The following is a 25,221-nucleotide window of genomic DNA, read 5'->3' on the forward strand; positions in this document are numbered from 1 at the left end:
GCCTTCCTCTGCTGCCATGACCCTGGGTTACGCTTCTGCCTCACCATGGGCTTGGGGCAATGGGACCAGCTGCCTTTGGGCTGAAGTCTTTGCAGCTGAGAGCCCAAATAAACCTTTCTTCCCTAAGTTGTTTAGATGAAGCAATTGAGTCACCGTGACAAGCTCATTAGCACACAGGGTGTCCCAGGCTTGGAGCTCCAGGGCAATTTTCCTGCCTTCTACGTGCTTTTGTTCCGGCCACCTGCGTTCGATTCCATTTACCACTGTCTAGTGGTGAGATCTTGACAAATCACCGAACAGCTCTAATAACTGACCCCTGGGGTCTGCGGTAAGGTCTTCCCAGGGTTAGGAGATGTGAGGAGCCACCACCACAGAGAGAGCCACGTTTATGGTTGTTGTCACTCTGCCCCCACCCCCATGCTCAAACTAGTGATGAATTCAAGGGAAGACCCTGAGAAGTTCCTGGCTTTTCCATCCTGTCCCACAGTCACCAACTTGTGGGCATCAGACTTCTCTGGTATGAGCACCCCGGGACCACACCCAGGCTACCTACTCTCCTGCATGCACCTTCACCTTGCCCAGGTGAACTCAGGATAGAACAGAAATCCAGCATGGAGCACAGTGGCCTTGGCAGCTTGCTAAGGCCGGGAAGGCAGAGTTTTATGGGGAAGGACAGGGCTCGGGACTTTGCTGGCTGGACGTGCAGTGGTTTGTCTAGTGACTGGTGACAATGACAAGTACCCAATAGCTCACAGCCAGCCACCTCTGTGTGCCCTTTAGACACCACAGGAGGACTTCCCAAGGTCTGATGGCTCCACCTAGACAGCAGATGCCCTCTTCCAGTCCAGACAGAGCTCATTTCTGTACTAAGAAACAAACCTTCAGCCCTTCAGAACCCACACAGCCAGCCTGCAAGTGGGGTCTTCATGCGGGCCTTCCAGGCACCTGGCCAGTTTCCTTTAGCCTTCCCTTCAGGAACCCAGGGAGCCTTAACTCAGCAGCGCCCGCCACCTTCCTGGCCTGCCCTCCTTTCTCCCCTCCCTGCTCTCTTCAGAGAGTCCTTCCTCCTTGGACCGCAGGGTCTCCTGTTTCTAGTCATCAAGCATCCCTGGCCAAGCCTTTCACTTACTAGATGTGCCCAAACTAAACCATCAGGCTCCTCTTTTAAGATACCATTTTGCACTCTGCAAAATGGGTCCAATGATCCCTACCTCTTTGGGTTGTCATCAGAATTCAATGAGAAATCAGATGCGCAGCACTCAACAGGGCTTCCGGGCTGAGAAGGGCACTCACCAATGGAGCCCTTCAACACACACAATGGTTCAGCCTGTGCCACTCTCCTGAAAGATTTTATTTTCTCTAAGGATGCCTCTGAACTCTTTTAAAGCACTTGGCTCAGTGCTGTGTACACAGAGAGTGGACCAGGACTGCAGCAGCAACAGTGTGCTTTACGGGATCCCTAAGGAAGCAAAGATGAATTCTGCCATTCTATGTCAAGAATTCCTACAGCCCTGTCCCCTCTGACCCCTAAGAAAGCTGCAGTATCTCATCCTGAACCCACCGGACTTCCTGCTGGTGATCAGGGAAATGCCAGCTGGCAGCCCCTCCCCACCAGGGGCCTTTCACCCCAGCAATAGCCTGTCAGGCAAACCCTACCTCCCACAAGCATTTTCCTGGGGAGACAGGCTCCCCATGCTGGTGAGGTTTTCCCAGTGCCTGCCTCTTTCATTAGGCACACAGGGACAAGGGCCCACAGGCCCTGCACCCACAGGCCCTGTCCCAGCCTCCCAGATGAGGGACCCATGGAAGTTTCCTGCTCCTGCTCCCACCCTGCCAACTTGCAAGATTTGCCTGGAAGTGTTGTGTGCACTGACAGGAAAGTTGTGTGATGTCCCCTCTCCTGTTCAGTTGCTTCAGTGGAGGCTCCTCACCCCCAGCTACCTTAGCGCAGGCCTGGCTTCCTCAGAACTGGGGTGGGTAAACCCAACAACCCAACAACCCAGGCTATGGGTATTTGGTGTGTAGGACAGCCTGAGAGAGCAGGAAGGGACAGAAGCGGACAGAAGCAGGGACCAGGAGGCGCAGGGACCCTGTAGGCCTCCTTTTCCTCCCTGACTGGGCCCCTCATCAGGCACCTCCACGCCCCTGTCAAAAGCTCCCTGGGGGAAAAGACCAAGTCAGCAGTCTGGTCCAGCTCTTTCCCAGGGCCTGGCTTTAAAACCCAGGCTAGGACTCTAGGAATGGCCATCCTTTCCCTCCTCCCTCACATCCTGCAGTTCCAGTGAAGAAGACTCGCAGGTAAGGGGCAGGCTGTGTGCTCAGTTCTTGCCTGTCCAGGCTTCAAGTCCAGGTGGGATGGCAGGCAGGAGTGTGTGAGACCGTGGTGTCACCCTGATGTTCCCTTCCCCCTAGCAGATGCCCACAGCACCCCAGGCCACTCGTGAAGGCCCCAGACTCTCCAGGGCCTCCCCTGGTCCTAGCACAAAGCTGCAGCTGCTGTCCCATCCCTTGCCACTCAACCCAGCCCCCAGTTAAACATAAAAGGGGATGTGGAGGCAGCACCCACAGCACATTTTTTTTTACTTCTGAAAATCCTCCCGGGGAGGAAGATTGACCCCATCAATGTTCAGCTTCTTGGTGAGGGACCTGTCTGACCTCACATTTCAGTCAGTTCTTGAAAAAAAAAAAAAGAAAGAAAGAAAAGAAACAGCAGAAAAAAGAAGGGTATAGTCTGGGGGGGCTTGTGTGATTGGTTTTCTGTGGGTTATGGCTTTGCGTCTTTAGAAACTCTTTTGCAGCTGGGCTGCGGTGACACAAGTCTTTAATCCCAGCACTAGGGAGGCAGAGGCAGGCGGATCTCTGCGAGTTCGAGGCCAGCCTGATCTACAGAGCGAGATCCAGGACAGGCATCAAAACTACACAGAGAAACCCTGTCTCGAAAAACCAGAAAAAGAAAAAGAGAAAAAAAGGAAACTCTTTTGCAGCTTAAGATTGTCCACTCTGGAGAAGTGCCAGTATGGCCAGAATTGCTCACACCAAGTGAGAGCTTGAACACACACAGAGATGCACACACACTCGGCCCTGCTGACACAAGACTGTCCCACAGGGTTCCACTCGAACAGTGCAGAAGTCCTACGCCACAAGCCGTCCTTGAAGACCAAGAAAGAAAATATGAAGACCCTGCCAGACGCTGCACCGGCGACTGACCCCTCACGTATGAGTGTGAAACAATGTGCCTCTGGCTCTCTGGATGCATCCCACCGTACCCGGACCAGAGCGGGGCGGGCGCCAGGGGTCTGGGTGGCCCGGGACTCTAGTCGTCGCCAGCCCTCCATCTCCCTCCCCCTCCCTCCCAGGCCACAGTGCCCAGGATCCCCTCCCCCGCCGCCTGCCACATCTGGTTCCACTCAGGTCCTCCCCCACCTCTAGGCGCGCTCCTCCTCCCATCTCCTCCCTCGCTTCCAGAAGAGCGGAGACGATTTTTAAAAACCCAGTCACACACACACACACACACACACACACACACACACACACACACACACACACACACACACACACACACACACGCTTCTCCAGAAAATAAGGCAGTCAGAAAAAAAAAAAAAAAGAGGGAAAAAGTCAAGAGGCCCCACTCCCCCTCGGGCCGGCCCCCAAAGTTGGCCAAGTTGGCAGCGCCTTACCCGGGAGGGCGGCGGCGGCGGCGGCGGCGGCGGCGGCGTCCCCCGGGTGGCCGAGATGCAGTCCCCCGAGAAGCACGAAGCAGCGCAGCAGGTGACGAGGCCAGGGCGCGAGGGCAGGTCGGATGGGCCCCATCCCTGCGGCGCTCGGAGGACGCGAGGACCGAGGGCGCACGGCTGCGCTGCGCGCGGTGGCAGCCCTGATGCTGGCCTGGGAGGACCGCCGGCGAGGGGCTCGCGTCCTCCTCCGGGTCGGGACGATGTGATGCCTCCCGGAGAGGAGGGAGGAGGGAGGAGGCAGGCCCCGCGGAGGGAGGGCGGAGGGAGGAGCGCCGAACCCGGGAGGAGGGTTTGAGGGGCAGAGGGAAAGGGAAGCGGGCAGCGTGGGAGGGGAAGGAGGAGGTGCGGGGGCGCCGGGGCTGGGGACCCGGCCGCAGGGAGCGCGCGTCGGGAGGGAGAGGAGGGGATGGCCCGAGAGGAGGATCGGCGCGGGCCAGAAGGACCGTCTCCAGCGTGCGCTCTTTTATCTTCCTCCACTCGGCTGCTTAAGTCCTTCCCGCCTCGTCTTCCCTCTCTTTTCAGCCCGGGCCTGGAGCCCCAGACGCTGCGTCACAGCTTCTCCTGCTGGCGCGGGCGGCGAAGCAACTGCAAAACTTTCCGCAGAACTTCACCGCGTGGCGAGACCTGGGCTGCTGCGAGGCCTGGCCAGCCGAGGACGGGAGCGCGCCACTGACTCAGGTGGCCAGACCTGGGCCGCCAGCACCCCCTCCATCTGGCCTCTTCTGCCTGTTTTTAGCCGCTAAGCACCAGCTACTTTCTTTCCTAGGAGGACCCCCTCCCCTGTTTTGGTAGGGAAGAGGTGGAGCCCAGAACTCCGCCACCCGCGCAGAGATTGGGGGAGGGGAGGGCTCCTGTTGCTTGTGAGCAGCGCAAACAATTCTTGATCATCTTGTTTCAGTGTGTGTGTGTGTGACTCCTGTGTCAGTGCCCCTGGCACAAAATGTGTAACACTTGAGTTCATTGGGGTCGCCGCATCCAGAGACCTGGGACAAAAACAGTCCACTGGATGTCCCAGAAGACCTACATCATTCCCACCAGCTGGGGTGCTGGCCGGTAGCAAAGAACAAAACGGAAATTTCATGAAGACAATCCAGTTACTTAGTATTATGCAACAGGTCAGATGGCAGCGCAGAGCACTGGACCGAGAGTCTAGACTATGGAGAGCAGCCCACACCTACTCCTAATTTCCCAAACAGCTTTGGAAGAGTTGCTTGGGGCAGGGCTGAGACAGCACAAAGGAGACTCACCTTCTCCCATCACAAGTGATCAAAACACTGTAAAACTGTTACATGTTTTATTGTTTCCTGAACCCTCCACTGCGGGGCTTTTTTGGAAATAACAAATGTGACTTTTCATGGCTCCTGCTGTGGGTAATCTTTCCCTATCTCTGCAGTAAGGCTCTGCTCCCTGGCCCTTCCAAGTTCTGGCCGCTGAGATTCCGGGCTTACTATAGCAGGCCCCTAAAAGGAGCACCTAAAAGGAGCACCTGCGGGGCCCTGGAGAGGTTCCCCTAGTCACACAACCCTTACAGTCAGCCAAGTGAACAAAGCCCCTTGCTCACTCACGGCTGGCTTGAGCAGGTTAGAGATTTCCTCCTGGGAATTGCTCATGGCTTCACTGCCCCTTGGGATCTACCTTCTTGGTTCAATATGTCTTGGGAACCTATACACACCCGGCCATGCTGGGACTGCCTTCTCTTCACAGCTCCCCTCCTTACAAGTCTTGTCATCTCTGAGGGATTTGAGAATCTGCCAGCTACGTCCAAGCTGCATGTCCCTAACTCAACAGCCTAACACGGGATGCTTCTGGAATAGAATTGGGTCCCTCCTCCACCAGCCAGAGGAAGTTTTGGTACTGCCCAGCTGGCAGAGCACAAGCCAACACCTTGTAACAGGGCCCCAGATCTTAGCACAACTGACTCCATGATGGAATGTCATTTGGGCTGGAAACTCAGCACCTACACAGCACCACCTGCCGACATGGAAACAGAAACCTAATCCATCAAAGTCCATAGTTGTGAGAAATGTCCTAACCATGCTTTTTGGCTGCAGTTCTGGTTAACTGAAGTGTGTCAACCCAGAACATGTATTTTTGTGCTTAGAAGCTCACCCAGAGAAAGGCTCAGGGCTATAACCGGATCCCAAACACCCAGTGTAGTCACTGGCTGGCTAATAAAGACTTTCTATTGGCTTAAACCCATGTCTGAGCAGTCTTCTCTGGCAAACACCCCACAACACCCTGACATCATAAGAGTGTGACGTGGCTCTATTGGGTTGCCAGCACAGGACCCACTGTGGTGCCGACTGCTGGGAAAACAAAGACATGCTCACACGTTGCAGCCTTGTGAGTTTCATTTGATGGAAAAAATAAACTTTTTGCCATATTCCAGGCTGAGAAGAGTGCTCAGGGGGCGAGAAGCCACAAAGTGCCACCTGCTAGCAGAGTCTTGTTCAAGGTGCTCGGGCCTGTTCTAGTCAGCTCTGTTGACTATTTGCTGCTAACTGGCCATATTGGCCATGTCTGTAACTAATCTGGCTTAGATCCTGGGCAGAGAGCACGGTCAAAACTGGACAGTTGTCCTACAGCGACTTCTGGCCCAGTCCTTCACGGCTTAAAGACCCCATGAAGCCAACTGTGGTGGTACATAGCTATAATTCCAGGACCCGGGAAGCTGAGGCAGGAGAATTACCTAGAGTTCAAGACCATCCTGGACTACACAGTTTCAGGCCACCTGGGCTATAGTGTAAAACCTTGTCTCAAAACAAAAACACCAACCCAGGGTCTAGAACTCATCCTGGGCTGAGAGGTTGTCTCACACATCTGTAATTCTCATGCCTCTATAGCAAGACAGGCAGTAGAGACGGTTGAATGTAGAAGCTTGAAGGCTACCCAGCCTGGTACATACAATGGCAAACAACATAAAAAGGAGCCTGTCTTCAATGTGGAAGGTGACTGTCCTCTAACCTCCACATGCTACAGTATAGCATACGTTGGCAGTTACACACATACACACACAAAAAACAAAAGGAACCTGTGGCTCTTGGTCACAGGCTGTCAGGAGTGCCAGGTGTCATGAGGGCTGAGATTTGAGGCACTGTGCCCGTGGCTTACTCACCACATAGTGGTGGAATAGTTCCTTTTTTTTTTTTTTTTTTGAAACCAGTTTTCTTTGTGCAACAGCCCTGGCTATCCTGGAACTCACTCTGTAGACCAGGCTGGCTCTAACTCAGAGATCCACCTGCCTCTGCCTCCAGAGTGCTGGGATTAAAAGGCGTGCGCCACCACTGCCCAGCTCAGGTGGTACAGTTCCTGACAGCCTGTTACTTGCCGGGTAGGTCCCTGTCTAGATGCTTGACACTTAGTGGGTCTCCTTCTGGGTCTGGGGACTTGATGCTCAGATGGTACTTGCTATAGTGAAATGGGAACTGAGAATCGAGTCTTCAGATTCTGGCAATGCCCTTCAAATGTTGACAAATTCAGCCACAGTGGGCATGGTGGGGATGGTTTCATTAGAGAAGTCTAGTGGAAGGAGCCCAAACTCCGGAGTTAAGGACAGGAATAAGAGTCCAGGTTCCTCCATTCACCAGCTTTGTGACCTTTAGCAGTTCTGCTCTCTCTGAGCTCACAGTGACTAGGTAAAGGGGGCCATGATTCCTACCAGTATTAAGAAAGACTTCAAACATTTACATTTCAGGGACGGCATAGAGCCGCTCAGGAAACAGAATCCTCTCCTCTCCTGTTGGTCTTTGCTGTTTGGACATCGGGGTCTCCCTTACTCAGGACCCTTCACCTTGCCTGCCTTGTTCCCTCTCAGTACCCATGAGGTGTGTTCAGGCCAGATTAATCTGACTGAGACATTGGGTGCCACAAGAGGAAAAGAGATCCTTCCCTGGTCGCTTGAATCTCTCCAGGTTTAACTGTGTACAGAAAAGGCAGCCCAAAGTCTAAACAAGTCCCAGTAGAAGTGTCTCGATGCCTGGTGTTGCTGGCTAATAAATGCATGTCTGTGAGCAGACCACCCCAGGACAGTGCAGGAGCCCAGGTGTGGCTGTCAAAGGTGAGTGGAGTCTTGCTCCCACCCCTCACTTCGCCACATGTCCTTGAACAGTCACTGCCCCTCTCTGAGTCTCAGGACTCCGAGATAAACGGATTGGTGACTTTACTCACTGTACTTAAGGGTTCTCTGCATTCTCTTCAGCAACCTCTACAGTCAGCGATGCCCAGGGAAGCAGGACTACCCAGCAGGCCAGACCCACAGCAAAGCTTAGGAGAAGAGGACAAGAGACAGTGAGGCTGTAACTGGATGCTTGGGAGGAGGCTTGGAAGACCTGGCGGCTCTTGCTCCCAACAGCTGGAAAGGAAGTGTGAGCCCACAGAGGCACACAGGCCTGTCCCACTCCACACCTTCTCCAAGCCAGAGTCTTGTCCAGCTCAGACTGACCGGGGTGGATCCCACCCTTTCTATCTCCTCCTGGCTCCCAAAGGCTACTCAGGCAGACCTCTTCGACAGCACAGAGGAGAGGCCCCAGAGGGAGTGGGCTAAAGAGAAAAAGAAAATAGACCATGCTGGAAAGACAGTTCCAGAACGTCCAGGTTTGGCTCCCGGATATGCGGTTTTAGGAAATTTATCGTTGAACCTAAAGAAACCATCCCTCCCCTGTCCCTTTACTGGGGAGTCCTGTGGCATTTGTCATCTGTTGGCTAACCTATCCCATCATGGCCACTGGAGAATTCTGTCCACTGTCCCTAGGTCCTTCCCCTCTCCCTGGAAGGACTCCCTTCCTGTATGTCTTCTGGGGTTCAGCCTGAAGTCTGTGTTAGAGCAAACTGCTCCTTTGACTCCCAACCTGCCTTTCAGCTCCCAGAGGCTAAGAGATGCTTGCAGTCCCTTCCAGGATGCAAGAGGTTCAGACTTCCTCCCCAAGTCGAGAGTCCAGACTTTGACTCCCTGGAGTTTGGGACACAAACTCCTACTTAGAGAAGCCACAGGAATGTTGCCAGCTGTCAGCAGGGCCCTGGAGCAAGCTCAGAGCAGACAGATTCAGGACTGGGAGCCCAGGCTGCCACAGGATCTAAATGCTTTACCTCTCATACGCTCGTTGCCCTTAGCTCTGCTTGGGATTCAACGGGACTCAGACACAAGCTGGTAATGGAGTTCAGGGATGGGTAGAGGTTTGCTTGAGGCACCACAGCAAGTAAAGGAGGGGACCAGGGAATGAGCGGAAGAATCAGCTGCATTTGGGTGGGACGGAGTCTCCAGAACTTTCTGTCACCCAGCTGGTGTGTGGGTGTCACTCTGGGTGCTCTCCAAGGCCTCCTCCCCAACCCAGAGCGCAGCACCTCTGCACTGAGGACAGGCTGAAAAAGGTGTCCACGGCACCTCTGGAACTTCCGCTCTCCTTTCCTCTGGTTCATGCTTGTAAACTTGGAAGACTGCGACAAGAGATCTGCTGTGACCTTGAGGCTAGCCTGGTCTACACAATGACTTCCAAGTCAGCTTGGGTTAGAATGAGATCCTGTTTCAAGCAAGACTAGGTTCAGTCCCTTCAACAGTGGTCCAGAAATAAAAGGAAAGTTCAAAATACTGAACTGGCCCAATCTACCCCTGGCCTTTGGTGGAGTAGAGTCCTAGACCAAGAGCAGCCAAGTGGCTGCGTCCAGCTGGCCCACAGTCACAACTCCAGGCCGAAAAGGTTGGCCAACCCTTCCCCAGCCTCCAGCATAGACTGGGCACCTGGCGAGTTCTGTTATGTTTTCCAAGCGTTTACTGAGTGCGGTGCACGTGAGTTTAGTACTATTCTGTGAAATGTGGACTGGGCTGAAATGACAGTTCTATCAGGATGTGGGCTGCCATCCATGAATCTTTTTTTTTTTTCTGTTTGTAAGATTTTTATTTTTGAGCCGGGCGGTGGTGGCGCACGCCTTTAATCCCAGCACTCAGGAGGCAGAGGCAGGCGGATCTCTGTGAGTTCGAGACCAGCCTGAGCTACCAAGTGAGTCCCAGGAAAGGCGCAAAGCTACACAGAGAAACCCTGTCTCGAGAAACAAAAAACAACAACAAAAAAAAATTTTATTTTTGGCCAGGTGTGGTAGCGCACGCCTTTAATCGCAGCACTCAGGAGGCAGAGGCAGGAGGATCTCTGCGAGTTCGAGGCCAGCCTGGTCTACAGAGCAAGATCCAGGACAGGCAGGACTACTCAGAGAAACTCTCTCTCAAAAACAAAACAAAAAAACAAACAAAAAAACCCGAACCAAAACAAGAGTGTCGACACAGAGAGCCATGGCTTCTGGAGTGATTTGGAAGGACACATCTTTCCTGTCTTACCCTAGGCTCAGTGACAGGCAGTGACTAGCTAAACCTGTTGTTCACAACCCCGCCCCCACCCCATGCCACCTTCAGGCTTACAGCAACCTCGAATAAGTCAAGGCAGAGAGAATTGTTCCCATTTATCCACTTAAGACAGTTTCTAGAAGTGAGACAGGAAGAACTATGTCTTCTAAATCTGTGTGTATGTGTTCATGTGTGAGGGTGAACATGCGTGCATGTATGCAGCTGTGTGTGTGGAAGCCAGGTCAACATCCAGTGTCTTCTTCAGTTGCTGTTGACCCGGAACTCCTTATAGACCAGGTTGGCCTCGAACTCAGGTGTCTCTCTCTGCCTTCCAAGTGCTGGGACTAGAGGTGCGCACTACTGCGGGGGATCTGAACTCAGGGCCTCATGCTTGCCTCCCAAGCACTTCACCAGTCAAGGCATCTCCCTAGGTCCTATGGCTTTCTGATTTATAAGCAAGATAATAAGACCAAACTAGGGGTAGTGAAGCATGCTAGTAATCCTAGTACTTTGGAGGCTGAAGGAGGACTGTGAGTTCCAGGCCAACCTAGGCTACACAATGAGTCTCAGGATAGCCTGGACTATATCATAAGAACCCATCTTAAAAAATAAAAATAGAAAATACACACACACACACACACACACACACACACACACACACACACACACACACGCACACACACACACACACACACACACACACACACTGAAGAACACATATAAATCAAGGATGATAGGCCTAGATATGGGGGAACCCTGATGATATTCTGGGAAGCCACATCTCCACTCTCTTCCTGCCAGTCTCTAGCCCAGGACTGCAGAAGCAGGCTGCTGCCCAGGCTGGCTGCACTTGCATGTAGATCCCTGAGGACTACTAGTCAGGAGGAGCAGGATTTGAGCACAACAAGCCAAGTTGTGCGGTGGCACACACTTTTAATCCCAGCACTCAGGAGGCAGAGCCAGGCAGATCTCTGTGAGTTCGAGGCCAGCCTGGTCTACAGAGCGAGGACAGGCACCAAAATTACACAGAGAAACCCTGTCTCGAAAAACCAAAATATAAAAAAAAGACTGGCCGAGATTAGGACAAACATATGCCTCTGTCTGTTTGGACAGAGTGCCAACTTTGCCACAGCCACCTCTGCACAAACATGGCACTCAGTGAACCCAGCTCACAAAAGTTCAACTGCAGCCCCTTCCAGTTACTACAGCTCCATCTACTGCTTGTCACCAAATGGCTCTGGGCTTCAGTTTCTTAGTCTGTAACAGATAAGGCCCCTTCCCTTCTATAGCACTCCCTCCTCCTCCTCCTCCTCCTCCTCCTCCTCCCCCCCCCCCCCACCCCCAGCAGTCTCCAGGGGAAGAAAGCTTGAGGCTAGCAGACCTGAGGTTCTCTGACCCTTCTCACCATGGGGGGTCTCCTGCCTAGAGTCTTACACACACACACACACACACACACACACACACACACACACACACACACACACACACATCCCTGGCAGACTCCCCATCTGTCTAAGGCCCCTGCTGGGCTCCGCCTGCACAAAAGCACTCTTGTGTTCCCTGCCCCCAGACTTGCCTGTTTTTCCAGCCTCTGGCAGGTTCCCTCAATCCTCAGGACTCTCCCCCGTTAGCCCTCTTCACCCTCCGAAGGGCTGCAGCTCATCTGTTCTCACCCCATCCAGACCGCCTGTTGACACCATCTCTCTTCCTGTAGCCCTGGACCCCTCACGTATGGGGAAACCCCAATGAACTAATTCATAAGATACCCCTATGGCTTCAGAGTTTGAGGCTTCCAAGGTGAGCAGCTTTGCCCAAGAGTACTGTTAGGACTCCTGCGGGGGTGGGGGTGGGGGGTGGGGATGGGTGTGTATGTCTAGGACCTTCTTGCCAATCCCCATAATGACAGTGTCTTACAACAGTCCAGAGGTCCTGAGCTTAAGCTAGACTTTGATTCCCAAAGATAAAAATAGAACAGGACAAAACTCCCTTGCAGTTGGGGGGAGTTCAGAAGAAGCCAGAAACCTACTGTGTGCAAGGCCTTGGGTTCCACCTGGCTGCTCCGATAAGCCAGATTCTGTCACCCATCTTCACTAAGCCAATTAAAAGCTTGAAATTAAGACAGTGAAAAGCAGAAAAAGGAGATTTATTCAATGTAGCCACATTGTGAAGAGGGACAAAGGGTTTCAGGGACCATCCAAGTCCATCTTCAGAGTCCCCACTTGAGGTTTAAGCTTAAATAGAAAGCAAGCGCTATTATGCACAACTAAGCGGTCCTGATCCAGGGTGGTCCTGCTGCCAATGACCCCTCACTGTCTCCTGGAAGTGGTATGACAAGTTGCAAATCTTTTTTCCAGGTTTGGCTGGCCCAGGCTTTAGGCGATTTTTTTCTTTCCTACTATAAGCTTCCTTGAAAGTTCTGATTTCTTGGGGGTGGGGGTTGGGGGTCTGTTGCTAAATAGTCCCATAATCAAATGGAGGGACGGGTGTCTTTTTCATACATCCTCACACTTGCCAGGCAGGCTGCTAAGAGGTCTCACAGCTATCCTCTCCAATGACCCTGCCATAGTCACAACAGGGCAGGCAGGCAGGCAGATGGGTGGAAATGGCATCCTTCCGGCTCATCCTGCCCTGGGAGTCTAACTGTCCAGAGCTATGTTCTCAAATACGCACCTGGATCAGCACCACCTAGGAGTAACAGAAATTGAAGCCTCTAGCTCCAATTTTTGATAGTAGGTGGGATGGGGGCCTGAGACTGGACACATCAAACAAACTCCCAGTGTTGCTGACGTTCCTAGACTCAGCCAGAGCCGTCTTCCAGGCGGAATGAGACCCACTGACACTGAATGGCTAAATGATCCCCTGCCAATGTAGCAAGGTTCTGAACTTGAAACCAGTGAACTCGGGGGTTCCAAACTCAGCTCCTCTTATAAGGTTTTGTCATCTTTCTTAACTATTTCTCAGCACTCCTGTGTGTCAGGCCCATTACCTACCTTCTCTCTAACTTATTTCCACTGTGCAAGATGTCTCTAAAGCTGGCAAAAATGGGATTTGAACTCAGGCCTAACTTTAAAGCCTGAGTGATTCTGCCTGAAGAATTGAAAGAGGAGGAAGAGGAGAAAGAGGAAAAAGGAAGAGGAAGAGGAGGCACTCGGGCTATCAGAATGACTTGGTAAGGGAGGGAAGAAAGGAGACTCAGAAAAGAAAATCATTGAAAAGTGGCCAAGTTACACGTTATCTTCTTAGAAGGATGCCCCAGTGCTCGCTTTTAGCTCTAGGACCCTAGATAACTGTTTAGGGAGAGCCATTTTCTAAACTAAGAAACAATGCTCTAACTGCTAATCTTGGCTAGAAGAAAACCTGCCCCTCCCAGACTACAGCAAAGGAAACAGGTCTCTGAAAGCTATCCAGAATGGCAGGTCAGCCACAGCATAGGGGTTCTTACAGTTTAGGAGCCCAACTCCTTCCCCTTTGGCCCTCAAATTCTGTCCTTAGGCCTGGGCTCTCATGGGACTGTGAGCCCATAACAAGGCCTTCATCCAGTATGCTATTCACTGCCGTATCTCTATCACCACATCTAGTTCTCGGCGTATCAGAGGCACAGAAAGGACTAAATGGGTCACCATATTTCCATTATGCCTGTAGGACTCGTGGGAACCCTACCAGCTACCAAGATTCCCATGATTCCCCCTGATGATGAGAGAGGGTCCTGTATGAGGCTGAAGAACCTGAATGACAAACCAAGAGGCTGGGAGTTAATTTCTTTTTTAAATTACATTTATTTATCTGTGTGTGGGTAATGGTAGTACCAAGGCAGGTATGGGGAAGCCAGTTTTCTGGGGTCTCAGGGATTAAACTTAGGTCATCACCCTAAAATTCCTTATATTTTATTTTCAATACATACTCTGCCATACACCCACTGCTGGGAAAGGTCAAAACAGTCTGGATAAATTTAATTATAAATTAGTACTTTTTTTGGTTTTTCAAGACAGGGTTTCTCTGTGTATCCTGGCTGTCCTGGAACTCGCTCTTTAGATCAGGCTGGCCTACACAGAGATCCGCCTGTCTCTGCCTCCTGAGTGCTGGGATTAAAGACGTGTGCCACCACCACTCTGCCATAAATTAGTACCTTTTTTGGTCATTATATGAAAGAGAATCCAACTATGGGCCACATGTGTCCTGGGACATCATGAATGCAGCCCAGCATATTTGTAGAGGACAGTCACACCTCAATGTTAGAAGGATGATACACTGGATAGGGTAAATCAACATTGTGGCAATAAAGAACTAAACCTTGGACAAAGTGAAACCCATCTTACTTCAGAGAACTCCACTTTCCCGGCTCCTCAAAAAGAAAAGGTCAGTGTGTGTTCTCTGGGGCTGCTCCAGGCAGTGGAAAGATACAGTGCGTGCTCAGATTGAAGTCTGGCCAGCCAGGACCCAGACTGAATGACAGCAACAAGAGGAGGGTGCCCTTCTTCAGGATAAGGGAACAAAGGCAGACCATAAAGAAGCCCTGCCACACATTGCTAGGAACCGAGGAAATGGGGCAGGAAGTGAGGGAAGGCCGAAAGACACAGCATCTTTTCCCCAATGAGTCAAAACTTAGAAAGTGCAGGATCATTAGGATGAAGATCAAAGGGACAAATTTAGCTCCTTTGAGCTGGTTTAACACGGCTGCTGCTTCACTTGCTCTTCAGGCATGTGGACACCATCCTGTCATTGCTGAGCTTGACCTGCACTCTGCTTAGCTACTGGAAGGCAGTCACTGGGGGTGGAGGCGGAGGCTAGGAGCTTAGCTGTACAGGGGGTATGTAAGGTCTTGGGCTCCAGCCCTAGCGTTTGAGCCAGGGGAGGGGTACATACAAAATATGCATTTCAAGAAAAAATAGTTGTTTTAAAAGCTGGGGACACCAAAGCCTCAGGAGCTAACTTTTTCTTCAGAATGCAAGGTGTTAAGACCTACCTACAAACTTCCTTTGGTTTGGAATGTTCTGCCTTCCTTTAAGATCACTTGATACTGAGGGAAGTGGGGCAGGACTACAGAATATATACACAAGGGTCTTAGAACTGTGTTCTCAGTGGCGGCACTTCACACATGTACAGAGCATCCGAGTCATGAATTGTTAAGAGCTCTCTGCCCTTCCTGACTCCCCGCCCCCGCCCTCAGCTCTCCATCTTTAAGTATTTCTGGCTGGCCCTCTTGCCACATGTCAGTAACATTCCAAGCTGGCTAGCACATGTGCAGGCCCTGGCCTCCAGCCCTCTCCTGCAGAGCGCTCCGCTGTTCCAAGGGCACGGCGGGGCCAGGCGGCTCCCATTTCAGCACCAGCTTTACTGCTCACACATCTCAGAAATAAGACAAACTGAAAAAAAAAAGAACTCCAGAACGAAGTTCATACCTGAAATACCTATAGTCATTGAGTTGTTTTTTTTTTTAATTCCCACTAGATGAATCCACCGAAGTGAGTTAGAAGAGTGTACACGCTCACAGACACACACACCAGCGCACACACACCGAATTCAGATACCTGGGAGAGGTTGTTTTCTCCCCGCAGATCTGAGAGACAGGCAAGCTCATGTGTTGACCATGTTAATAGCATGGCTAACAAGAAATGTAGAGCATCCTGTGAGCACAGACGGTAGGGAGGAGCTGCCCAGCCCCGGAGCCTTCTGTCTACCTCTAGAAGCCGTTTCGACAGTTACTGTATTCAGAGAAGCCAGGAGGACTGCATGGACAGATGAACCTTTATTTAAAAAAATAGCACTTCAAATAAATTAAAAGGGACAACCGTCAAGTGTTCAAATTGTGAAGAAATATCTGAAAACCTAGAGAGCTTCCAGCTGCAGCCTTCTAACCCCATTCTTTGTCCGATGGCGAAGCCCACACATCTCCGAACTCCCACGCCATTTCTCCCTGAGGTGAGGGAGGCAATCGCCAGCGGGAGAGCAGGCAGACGGAGGCAGCTGCATCTGACTGGAATGAACCTTGCCGCCAAGTACTTGCTAATACGGGCTTCACTTTATGACCAAATGTAATCTGTCAAAAATAAAAAGGGGCGAGGGAAGCTGCATGTTTTTTTAAAAATTGAAATTATTTAGGGATAGAACACTAACTCTAGTGCCTTTAATGGGCAATAGCAACTTTTTTCCTCCGAAGTCAAACACCATCCCCAGCTGAGCCTTTGTGCTACAAGCTTTTCAGGAGATGTTACCTAAACTTTATTAAAAGAAAAGAGCAAGTTTAAATATAGACACTGGACTAGCCCAGTCTGTATTTTCAAGTCCACATTCTTCATCTGAAGCACTGCATCAGGGAACCCCCTGAGTCTGCATGTTTTCAAGTTCACAGTACATGGAACCAGTTTTTTCTTTTTAATTTTTCCTCACTCAGAGCAGTCACACACAGTGACCGTTGACGCCGGAACCTCGGGCGGGGCCTTCTCCTATGAGGCCTGGCCAGAACTGCCCAAGGCTTCTCCTCAATGAGAATCGATGCTGTCATGCTCTATGGATGGGAAAAAAGCAAGAAAATAAAAGCACCTGGTACAGGTTTCATGAGATCCATTCGGATTCACTCTGTTCCAAACCCACTGCTGATGCCATGTGTCCACTTTGTGTGCTGAACAGTTTGTGGCCTTGGAGTTGGTCTCAATTCGAAGAACTGTTATTGGATGCCCCAGAGGTTGATGCAATAGCAGCTCCGGCTGGGCTACTTGTAGAGACTGACTTTCGGATGTGAGGCAACAAGTAGGGATCACAGGCCAGCTGCTGGACATCGATGCGGTCCTCTTTTCGATAGGCCAAGCATCGCCGGATAAATGCCTGGAAAAGGAAGTTTCATACAAAAGACTGAAGGAGATAATCCTGGTACACCAGTGGGAACCTGAGGAAACCAAACCACTGCTAGCCAGAGCAAAGTCACCCTCACAAAAGGTTTACAGCCTTCCCAAATCCATCAGGCAGAGCAGAGAAGACAAGGGCCAACAGTAATACTGAGGTTTGCTGAGTATTAGACATGATTTGACTTAACCACACTATCAACACGGAAGCTCCCTTCCCAGCCAGTCAGAAGGCAGTGTAGTCATGTTTAGGAAACTCTTTTTTTTTTTTTTCGAGACAAGGTTTCTCTGTGTAGCTTTGCTCCTTTCCTGGAACTCACTCTGTAGCCCAGGCTGGCCTCGAACTCACAAAGATCTGCCTGGCTCTGCCTCCAAGTGCTGGGATTAAAGGTGTGCGCCACCACCACCTGGCAGGAAATTTTTGTTTTTGTTTTTGTTTTTTGTTTTTTCGAGACAGGGTTTTTCTGTTGCTTTGGAGCCTGTCCTGGACTAGCTCTGTAGACCAGGCTGGCCTCGAACTCACAGAGATCCTCCTGGCTCTGCTTCCTGAGTCCTGGGAATAGAGGTGTGCGCCAACACTGCCCAGCTAGGCAACTCTTATCAAAAGACTTTTAAGTCTTTTTTGTCTTAATCACAGAATTCAATTTATTCAAATTTTATAATGCAATTTATCTAAATGAATCAAGTTGTTTTTTTTTAACTTTATTTTTTTTTAAAGATTTATTTATTTATTATGTATACAGCATATATGACTGCAGTCCAGAAGAGGGCACCAGATCTCATTACAGATGGTTGTGAGCCACCATGTGGTTGCTGGGAATTGAACTCAGGACCTCTGGAAGAGCAACCAGTGCTCTTAACCTCTGAGCCATCTCTCCAGCCCTAAGTTGTTTGTTTTTCTTGTATCCCATGCTGGTCTCAAATCCAGCATGTAGCCCAAGGACGACCCTGAATTTCTGACCCCTCTGCCTTCACATCTAGAGTATTGGGATTACACCCGTGCACCCAACCACATTTGCTTTATAAAGTACTAGAGATGGAACCCAGGGCTTTGTGTGTTCCACACAAGCACTCTATCAACTTACTTATATCCTCGGCCCCGAGGAGTCAGTTTTAAAGTCTAAAACATCATATTTATCAAAAGTCTGTATTTCACAGTAAGCTATTAGTGATGTGTGGCAGGCTCACAGAAGACAACATACATCCCAGCCTGAGGATGGGATGCCTACAGAGCAGGCTGTGGAGCAAGGAGACCATGTATGGGAACTGTGTTCTTCATGCTCTATTCTGTTATGAATCTGAACCTAAAACTGCTTAAAAAAGTAAAATCTGGCTGTGGATGGAACTTAGAGGTAGAGTGTTTACATATCAAGCAAATGGTCTGGCATTCAGACTTCAGCATAGATAAATAAAGGAGGCTTATTTACAGAAAAATCCTAAACATGAAACAAGTGATTTTCTTTTTCTGTGTTTAATTAACAAAATATAAAGGTAGAAGGGCAATTCTGGCCTTTCAAAATTGAAGACACAGGTATCTGCTTGATGAAAGCATTTGGAAGCTAAGAGACATTCAGAGAAATGAACATGGAACTCCTAGTTTTGAAAATGAGCCTTTCCTAGTGAAATACACAAAACTAGAGTTTTAACAGGTTCTCATAGATTGCAACATGATCAAATAAATGTGTTGTGATATCTCTACATAGCTGCCAGAGTAGGTTCTTAAAACTGGACTCCACAGTTGCCATGATCACACCGTTTGCCTGCTTCTCAGCCATTTCACATTGGCTCTGCACTTCTACAATTCTCTTTCCTTCTCTGCAGAACACACTTCCCTCAAATCTACCCACGGCTCCGACTTACACACCATTCAAGATACTGATCAAATAGCAGTTCATCATGGAGGCCTACCATAACCATGCCAATCAAAAATGGAGAGGGGGCTCTCACCTTTTCACCTTAGTACTTTTACATCATTTCTCCTGTGTAGGTCTTAGTTCCCCAGACAGACCACCCTTCCTGGGGACAGTAACACTCATACACATAAAATAAATCTAGAAAATGTTAAAGAAAATTTTTTTCTCACACCAAGTATGAGGGATGGGATTACACCTGTAATCTCATCACTTAGGAAGCTGACACAGGAGAATCATTGTGATTTCAAAGCCTGCAAAGGCTACACAGTGAGCTCTAGGCCAGTCTGGACTACATAACAGGATCCTACCTCAAGAAACAAAACCTAACAAACAAAAAAAAGTGCTGGGATCAGCTGGGGTTTTCACTGTGCTTCAAGTTGCAATTTCCTAATCAACTTTGAAAAACAGGCTCAAGCTCATTTTGCGCCCACACTATGCCACTATTGCACGCCACTAGGTCTAACTCTACGTAGTCTACCTGTCCTTCTCTGTTCTGTGTCATACAGCCATTGTGAAGTACTCTCTGCTTGTGAACATTCCTTTTCCTGAACTTGGGGGTGAGGTGGGCAGACTATAAGTGATACTCTCTACCCACTGTTCTTAAAAATAGAATAGCAATTTGTCCCCATCCTGCTGCTTACTAATGGCTGAATTTCATATTAAACAATTCAGTTCCTATCACCCAAAGAAATGACACAGGAAGCCAGCCATTTCTGCTGGCCAACAAATCAAACTTACCTTTGCTTCAGGTGTGACTACTGGCTTTGGCGGGGAACTGTACTTCAGTAGCTTTAAGAATAGTATTCTCTTGTAAAATATCTTGCTGGGACTGGTTATGGCCAAAAGGCTGTCATATAAAAACAAAATAAACAAAGGTTGGCCTCTGGTTATACACTTCAGTACCACAGAAGTCTCTAAACTCTGGGGATGCCCTTCTTTAATTCTCACCTTTGACCTTCTTAATGGGGAAGGTCCAAAGCTTAAGGACCAGGTCAAGGCAGAACACAGAACTAGGAGCAGTTTCTGCTATCTCTAGTTTTGCTCACAGCAAAGCAAGATTCAGAACAGAAATTAGCAGCCTCTTGAGCTCTGAGTCACACCTTAGGTGACTACACAGATCTATGTGCCACTAGCCAACCCAAGATGTCCACAAAACAAACAAACAAACAAACAAACAAACAAACAAACAAACAAACAAACAAAATGGATGGAAAAACAAACCAAGGGAGGCTGGAGAGATGGCTCAGCAACTGAGAGCACTGGCTGTTCTTGCAGAGGACAGGGGTTTGGTTCCCAGCACCCACGTGAAGGTTCACAACCACCTGTAACTCCAGCCTCAGGGTATCCAATGCCCTCTTCTGAACTCAAAAAGTGCACATATTTACATGCAGGAAAAACTCTCATACACATAAAATAAATCTAAAAAAAAAATGTTAAAGAAAAAATTTTTTCTCACACTAAGTATGAGGGATGGGATTACATCTGTAATCTCATCACTTAGGAAGCTGACACAGGAGAATCATTGTGATTTCAAAGCCTGCAAAGGCTACACAGTGAGCTCTAGGCCAGTCTGGACTACATAACAGGATCCTACCTCAAGAAACAAAACCTAACAAACAAAAAAAAGTGCTGGGATCAGCTGGGGTTTTCACTGTGCTTCAAGTTGCAATTTCCTAATCAACTTTGAAAAACAGGCTCAAGCTCACTGCAATGCCCACACTATTAACAACAACTCTACATTACTAGACAGCACACAAAATGATTAAGCTCCACTAGTTCTGCATAGCTCTGTCTTGGGAGAGGCTGGATAAAGAAAGACCAAGAGGTTAAAGAGGAAGGCGTTGTCTGTGTTAAGAGCTTGGTCTGGGAATCTAATCAAAATATTAAGAGTTCACAGGAGCTGCCAAACTCCCATCTGCTTTATGCCTGTTCAGCCTAACTGAATACCAAAACATACTGAAGGCAGCAGGAGGAATGTGACTATACAACTGGACCCTAATATGTGTATATAAATACACACATGTGGGTATAGAACAGATATGCTCACAAGGAAAAACACTGTTATTGTTTGCTTTTATGATATAGCATCTCTATCAGAAACAACAGACAAGAAATACTGTTGGCGGTGTGTGTCAATGGAACACAGGGCTTTGTACATGTAAGCTAAGTACGGTGCCTTTGAACTATATCCTTGGTTTTCTTGATGGGTTTTTACTACATAGTTCAGGTTTCCCATGAACTCCTTGGATCTTCCTGCCTCAGACTCCTAAATACTGGAATGAACTACCACACTTGGCCAAGGGATACTTGCTGATATCACCTTCTCAGCACACATACATACACACAAAAGGTGCGGGGGGAGGCTGGCTCAGCAGCTAAGAGCACTTGCTACTCTTGTAGAGAACCCCAGTTTGGTTCCCAATGGTCAATCAACTCATAACCTCACAACTTGTAAATCTAGCACCAGGGTTTCTGTGCTAGTGAGCTGTGTCAACTTACACAAGCTGGAATCATCTGGGAACCTTACCTAAGGAATTGCCTCCATCAGAACTGCCTGCAGACAAGTCAGCGGGGTATCTTCCTGACTCAAGATGATGAGGAAGGGCCCAGCCTACTGTGGGCAGTGTCACTCTGGGCAGGTGCTTCTGGCTGATATAAGCAAGCAGGCTGAGCAAGTCATGAGGAGCAAACCAGTAAGCAGCACTCCTCCATGGTTCCTGCCCTGACTTCTCTCAATGGTGGACTGTGATCCAGATACATAAGCCAAATAACACCCCCTAGTTGCTGTTTTGTGGTGGGTGGTTGTTTGTCATGGTGTTTGTATCAAAGTGACAGAAAGCAAACCAGACACTAGTTGACACCCTCGTCCAGTCTCCATGGGCAAACACACTCATGTCCTCAGACACACAAACATAAGTAATAAAATACATCTTTGCCAGGTATGGTGACTCACTCTGCTGTGGGATGGTCTGTATGTCAAATCTGTTGCTCTGATTGGTCAATAAATAAAACACAGATTGGCCAGGCAGGAAGTATAGGCGGGACTAACAGAGAGGAGAACTGAGAGAACAGGAAGGTGGGAGGAGACAATGCCAGCTACCGCCATGACAAGCAGCATGTGAAGACGCTGGTAAGCCATGAGTCACGTGGCAAGGTATAGATTTATAAAAATGGATTAATTTAAGATGTAAGAACTAGATAGCTAGAAGCCTGAGCCATTAGGCCAAACAGTTTAAATAATATAAGTGTCTGTGTGTTTATTTTATAAGTGGGCTGTCGGACTGCCAGGGTTTGGTGGGATCCAGACAGAAAACTCTCCAGCTACATCACTCCTTTAATCTCAGTGCTCACTCAGGAAGCAGAGGCAGGGCAATCTCTGTGAATCTGAGGCCAGCTCAATCTAAACATACCGAACTCCAAATCAGCCAGGGCGAGAGTGAGACTCAGCCTCAACAAAACAAAACAAAACTAAACTAAACAAGTCAGATGTAGCAGCATACACCTGTAATCCCAGCACAGGGGAGACTGAGACAACAGAATGTAGGGATTTGCTGGCCAGCTAGTCTAGCTGAGTCAGGTTCAGTGAGAGACCTTGTCTCAACAAATAAGATGGAGGATAACTAAGGACTAACCTGAGGCAAACTTCTAGGCTTCACAGCATGCACAAGTGCATGGTATATTTTTATTAATAACAGCTTTATCTAATGAGGTGGTTAAAAATAAAATCTAGGGATTCTTCAAGGTTCAGATCTTATTAGAATCTTGAGAATGGTTCTTGGGCAGGTTGTTCACGTTACTAAATAATCTCAAGACAAATGTTGATATAATCTCAGCATTCAAGAAGCTGGGGCAGGGGGGCTGCCTTGAGTCAGAGGTCAGTCTGGACTATATAGTAACAGGCCAACCACAGCTACAAAGCAAGACCTTTAAAACCAACCAACCAACCAACCAACCAACCAACCAACCAACCAACCAACCACCCTGTTTCACATTGAGTTCACACACGTATCAGAATCAACACATCTTATATTTGAGAGTAAAACATGAATGTCTCTGATTCCTTAGGAGAATTCAGTAGGTGCCCTCCAGCCTGGAATTTGTAGCTATCCACGAAGCATTTACTGAGAAGCCTTTATTTTCTTTAAACCAGTACTTTCAGGATCCCAATGATTAACTGCAAAGCAGAATCCAGACTGAGGCAGTGGACATGGCCCCAGGCTGCTGCATGCATCCCTTCCTCCTCACCTTCCTCCCATAAAGACACTGGTAGAAGATCACACCCACTGACCAGACGTCAACTTTATTTGAGATCTTTGGTGGCTCTTTCCCAACCACAAAACACTCTGGTGGCAAATACCTAGGAGAAAACAGAAATAAAAACACTCAGAAAAATGAATATACAACTCTAAGTCATATACAAAAAGGCAAAATAAAGGACCTTGTTAAAAATACAACTCAGCCAGGTATGGCAGCGCACACCTTTAATTAAGGCATAGGCAGAGAGAGGCACAGATGGCTAGAACAGTCGGAGATAAGGAAAGAGACCTTGTCTCTCAAACAAACAAACGTGTGTGTGTGTGTGTGTGTGTGTGTGTGTGTGTGTGTGTGTGTGTGTGTGTGTATACATATACCAAACACTCAGTTTCAACCATTAGCTTAGAAATATATACAAGTAAACAAAAGGACATTTGAACTTATAGAGGTGACAATATCTTCATGTGGCATTAAAGTGTTTTATTTCTCAGTTTATGGAGATGTCAATATTCTCTCTAGTTTCACTTAGCTCACCTCCAGCCTCCTTTCTCAGGCTTGTGCTGACTCCAAGTGTCATTCACGATTTTGTTGTTGTAGTATTTTGTAGTGACGGTGACAACTGGGGATCACACCAATGGTCTCATGCATGGAATTAAATGTTCTACCGTGGAACTATCCACTCAGCCTACAATACTCAGACTTAACTAAAATCAATTTTTTAGGGGGTGCTGAAGACTGAATCAGAGCTTTCAATTAGCTGCATTTCCAGCCCCTAAAATTAATAAATGTTTTAAAGTCCAAATGAATTCAGGATCTAGAGTCTCTGAGGGCAGATTCTTTTGGAAACCTCTACCAGAAATAATTCCAATGTAAAATCCGAGTGACATTAAGGTCCAAGTTAACAGAAAAGGTTTTATTTTTCTACATTAAAGGTGAGATAGCTTGCTGAAAGGCTAACAATTAGTATAGCAAAAGCCACACAAAGACCTTCAGCTAAATTCCTTCTCTCCCCATCACTGGTCTCTGAATAATCTAGGGGACAGTGGACTACAAAAAATTATATGGTGTGGAAGGAAAGAACCTCTGAGTATTTAGGAAACCAAATAAACATGCCTGGAATCGTAGCCACAGCTCAGTTGGAAGGCAGAATTCTGAAGACACTAGAGCAGTGGTTCTCAACCCTCCTAATGCTGTGGTCCTTTAATACAGTTCCTCGTGTTGTGATGACCCCAAGCCATAAAATTACTTTCGTTTCTACTTCGTAACTGTAATTTTGCTGCTGTTACAAAGTGTAATGTAAACATATGTGTTTTCCAATGGTCTTGACCCCTGTGAAAGGGCCGTTTGACTCCCAAAAGGGTCATGACCTACAGGTTGAGAACCTCTGCAGACTCAGGCCAGCAAAGTCCAACCTATAGAAAATCTTTTATTTGGGCCCCTGCTGTGTTCCTGGTATAATAATCTAAACTTAAATCCTTCTTTGCTCATCTACCATCTCTTGTCAAGCTTGTTTACTTCCATATTTTCTCATCTTTTCACAGCAGACATCTGGATGATTATGACAACCTAGAACCAGATTATTTTATGATGAATACTTATAGCTATGACATATACTGAAAGTATAGATTGGTGGCAGTGGGTTTGTGGGTTGGATTTCCAGTGTCAAAGCAAAACACAAAACAAAATAAACTATCCTAAAAATTGAAATACACTAAATTCACTATGAAGGAAAATGGGGGGAGGAAATAAAAATGTAAGCAGAAAAATAAAAATTTAAGAACAGCTCTTCAAAGCAGCACTTACTGGACCCTTGATTTCACGGTTGCTGGTTCTTTAATACACATCAACTTAAATACGGCTTTGCATAAATAACAAATATAAGTTTGATTCTAAAAATGACCACTGAAATGTATTCATAATTTTTTTCTGAAGAGGTGGCAGGGAAGAACAGTGGTGGTGAACTCATCCAAAAGGCAGAGTGGTAAATTTGTTAAGATTTTTAAGAATGTAGCCAGGTAGTGGTGGCGCACGCCTTTAATCCCAGCAGAAGCAGGCGGATCTCTCTGAGTTTGAAGCCAGCCTGGTCTACAAGACAGCCAGGGCTACACAGAGAAACCCTGTCTTGAGAAACCAAAAAAAACCTAGAA

The 25,221-nt window shown here is 48.4% G+C and overlaps 2 protein-coding genes across 3 annotated transcripts in view; both read right to left on the reverse strand.

The window, feature by feature from the left end:
• Positions 1–4,203, reverse strand: part of Mrc2 (mannose receptor C type 2) — a 61,517-nt gene extending 57,314 nt beyond the window's left edge. For both annotated transcript variants that reach the window (XM_052757052.1, XM_052757050.1), the window contains exon 1: positions 3,681–4,203. In XM_052757052.1, the coding sequence (XP_052613012.1) occupies positions 3,681–3,813 (133 nt within the window). In that variant the 5' untranslated portion in view covers positions 3,814–4,203. The remainder of the gene's footprint in view (positions 1–3,680) is intronic.
• Positions 4,204–15,795: 11,592 nt separating this feature from the next.
• Tlk2 (tousled like kinase 2) overlaps positions 15,796–25,221 on the reverse strand; it is a 107,766-nt gene continuing 98,340 nt past the window's right edge. Inside the window, 4 exon segments of the mRNA XM_052756390.1 lie at positions 15,796–16,890; positions 19,559–19,591; positions 19,593–19,667; positions 23,066–23,177. Coding sequence (XP_052612350.1) covers positions 16,717–16,890; positions 19,559–19,591; positions 19,593–19,667; positions 23,066–23,177 — 394 coding nt within the window. The 3' untranslated portion in view covers positions 15,796–16,716.

This window comes from Peromyscus californicus, unplaced genomic scaffold, assembly GCF_007827085.1.
Source record: "Peromyscus californicus insignis strain IS unplaced genomic scaffold, ASM782708v3 Scaffold_3__1_contigs__length_106647218, whole genome shotgun sequence".
NCBI lineage: Eukaryota > Metazoa > Chordata > Mammalia > Rodentia > Cricetidae > Peromyscus > Peromyscus californicus.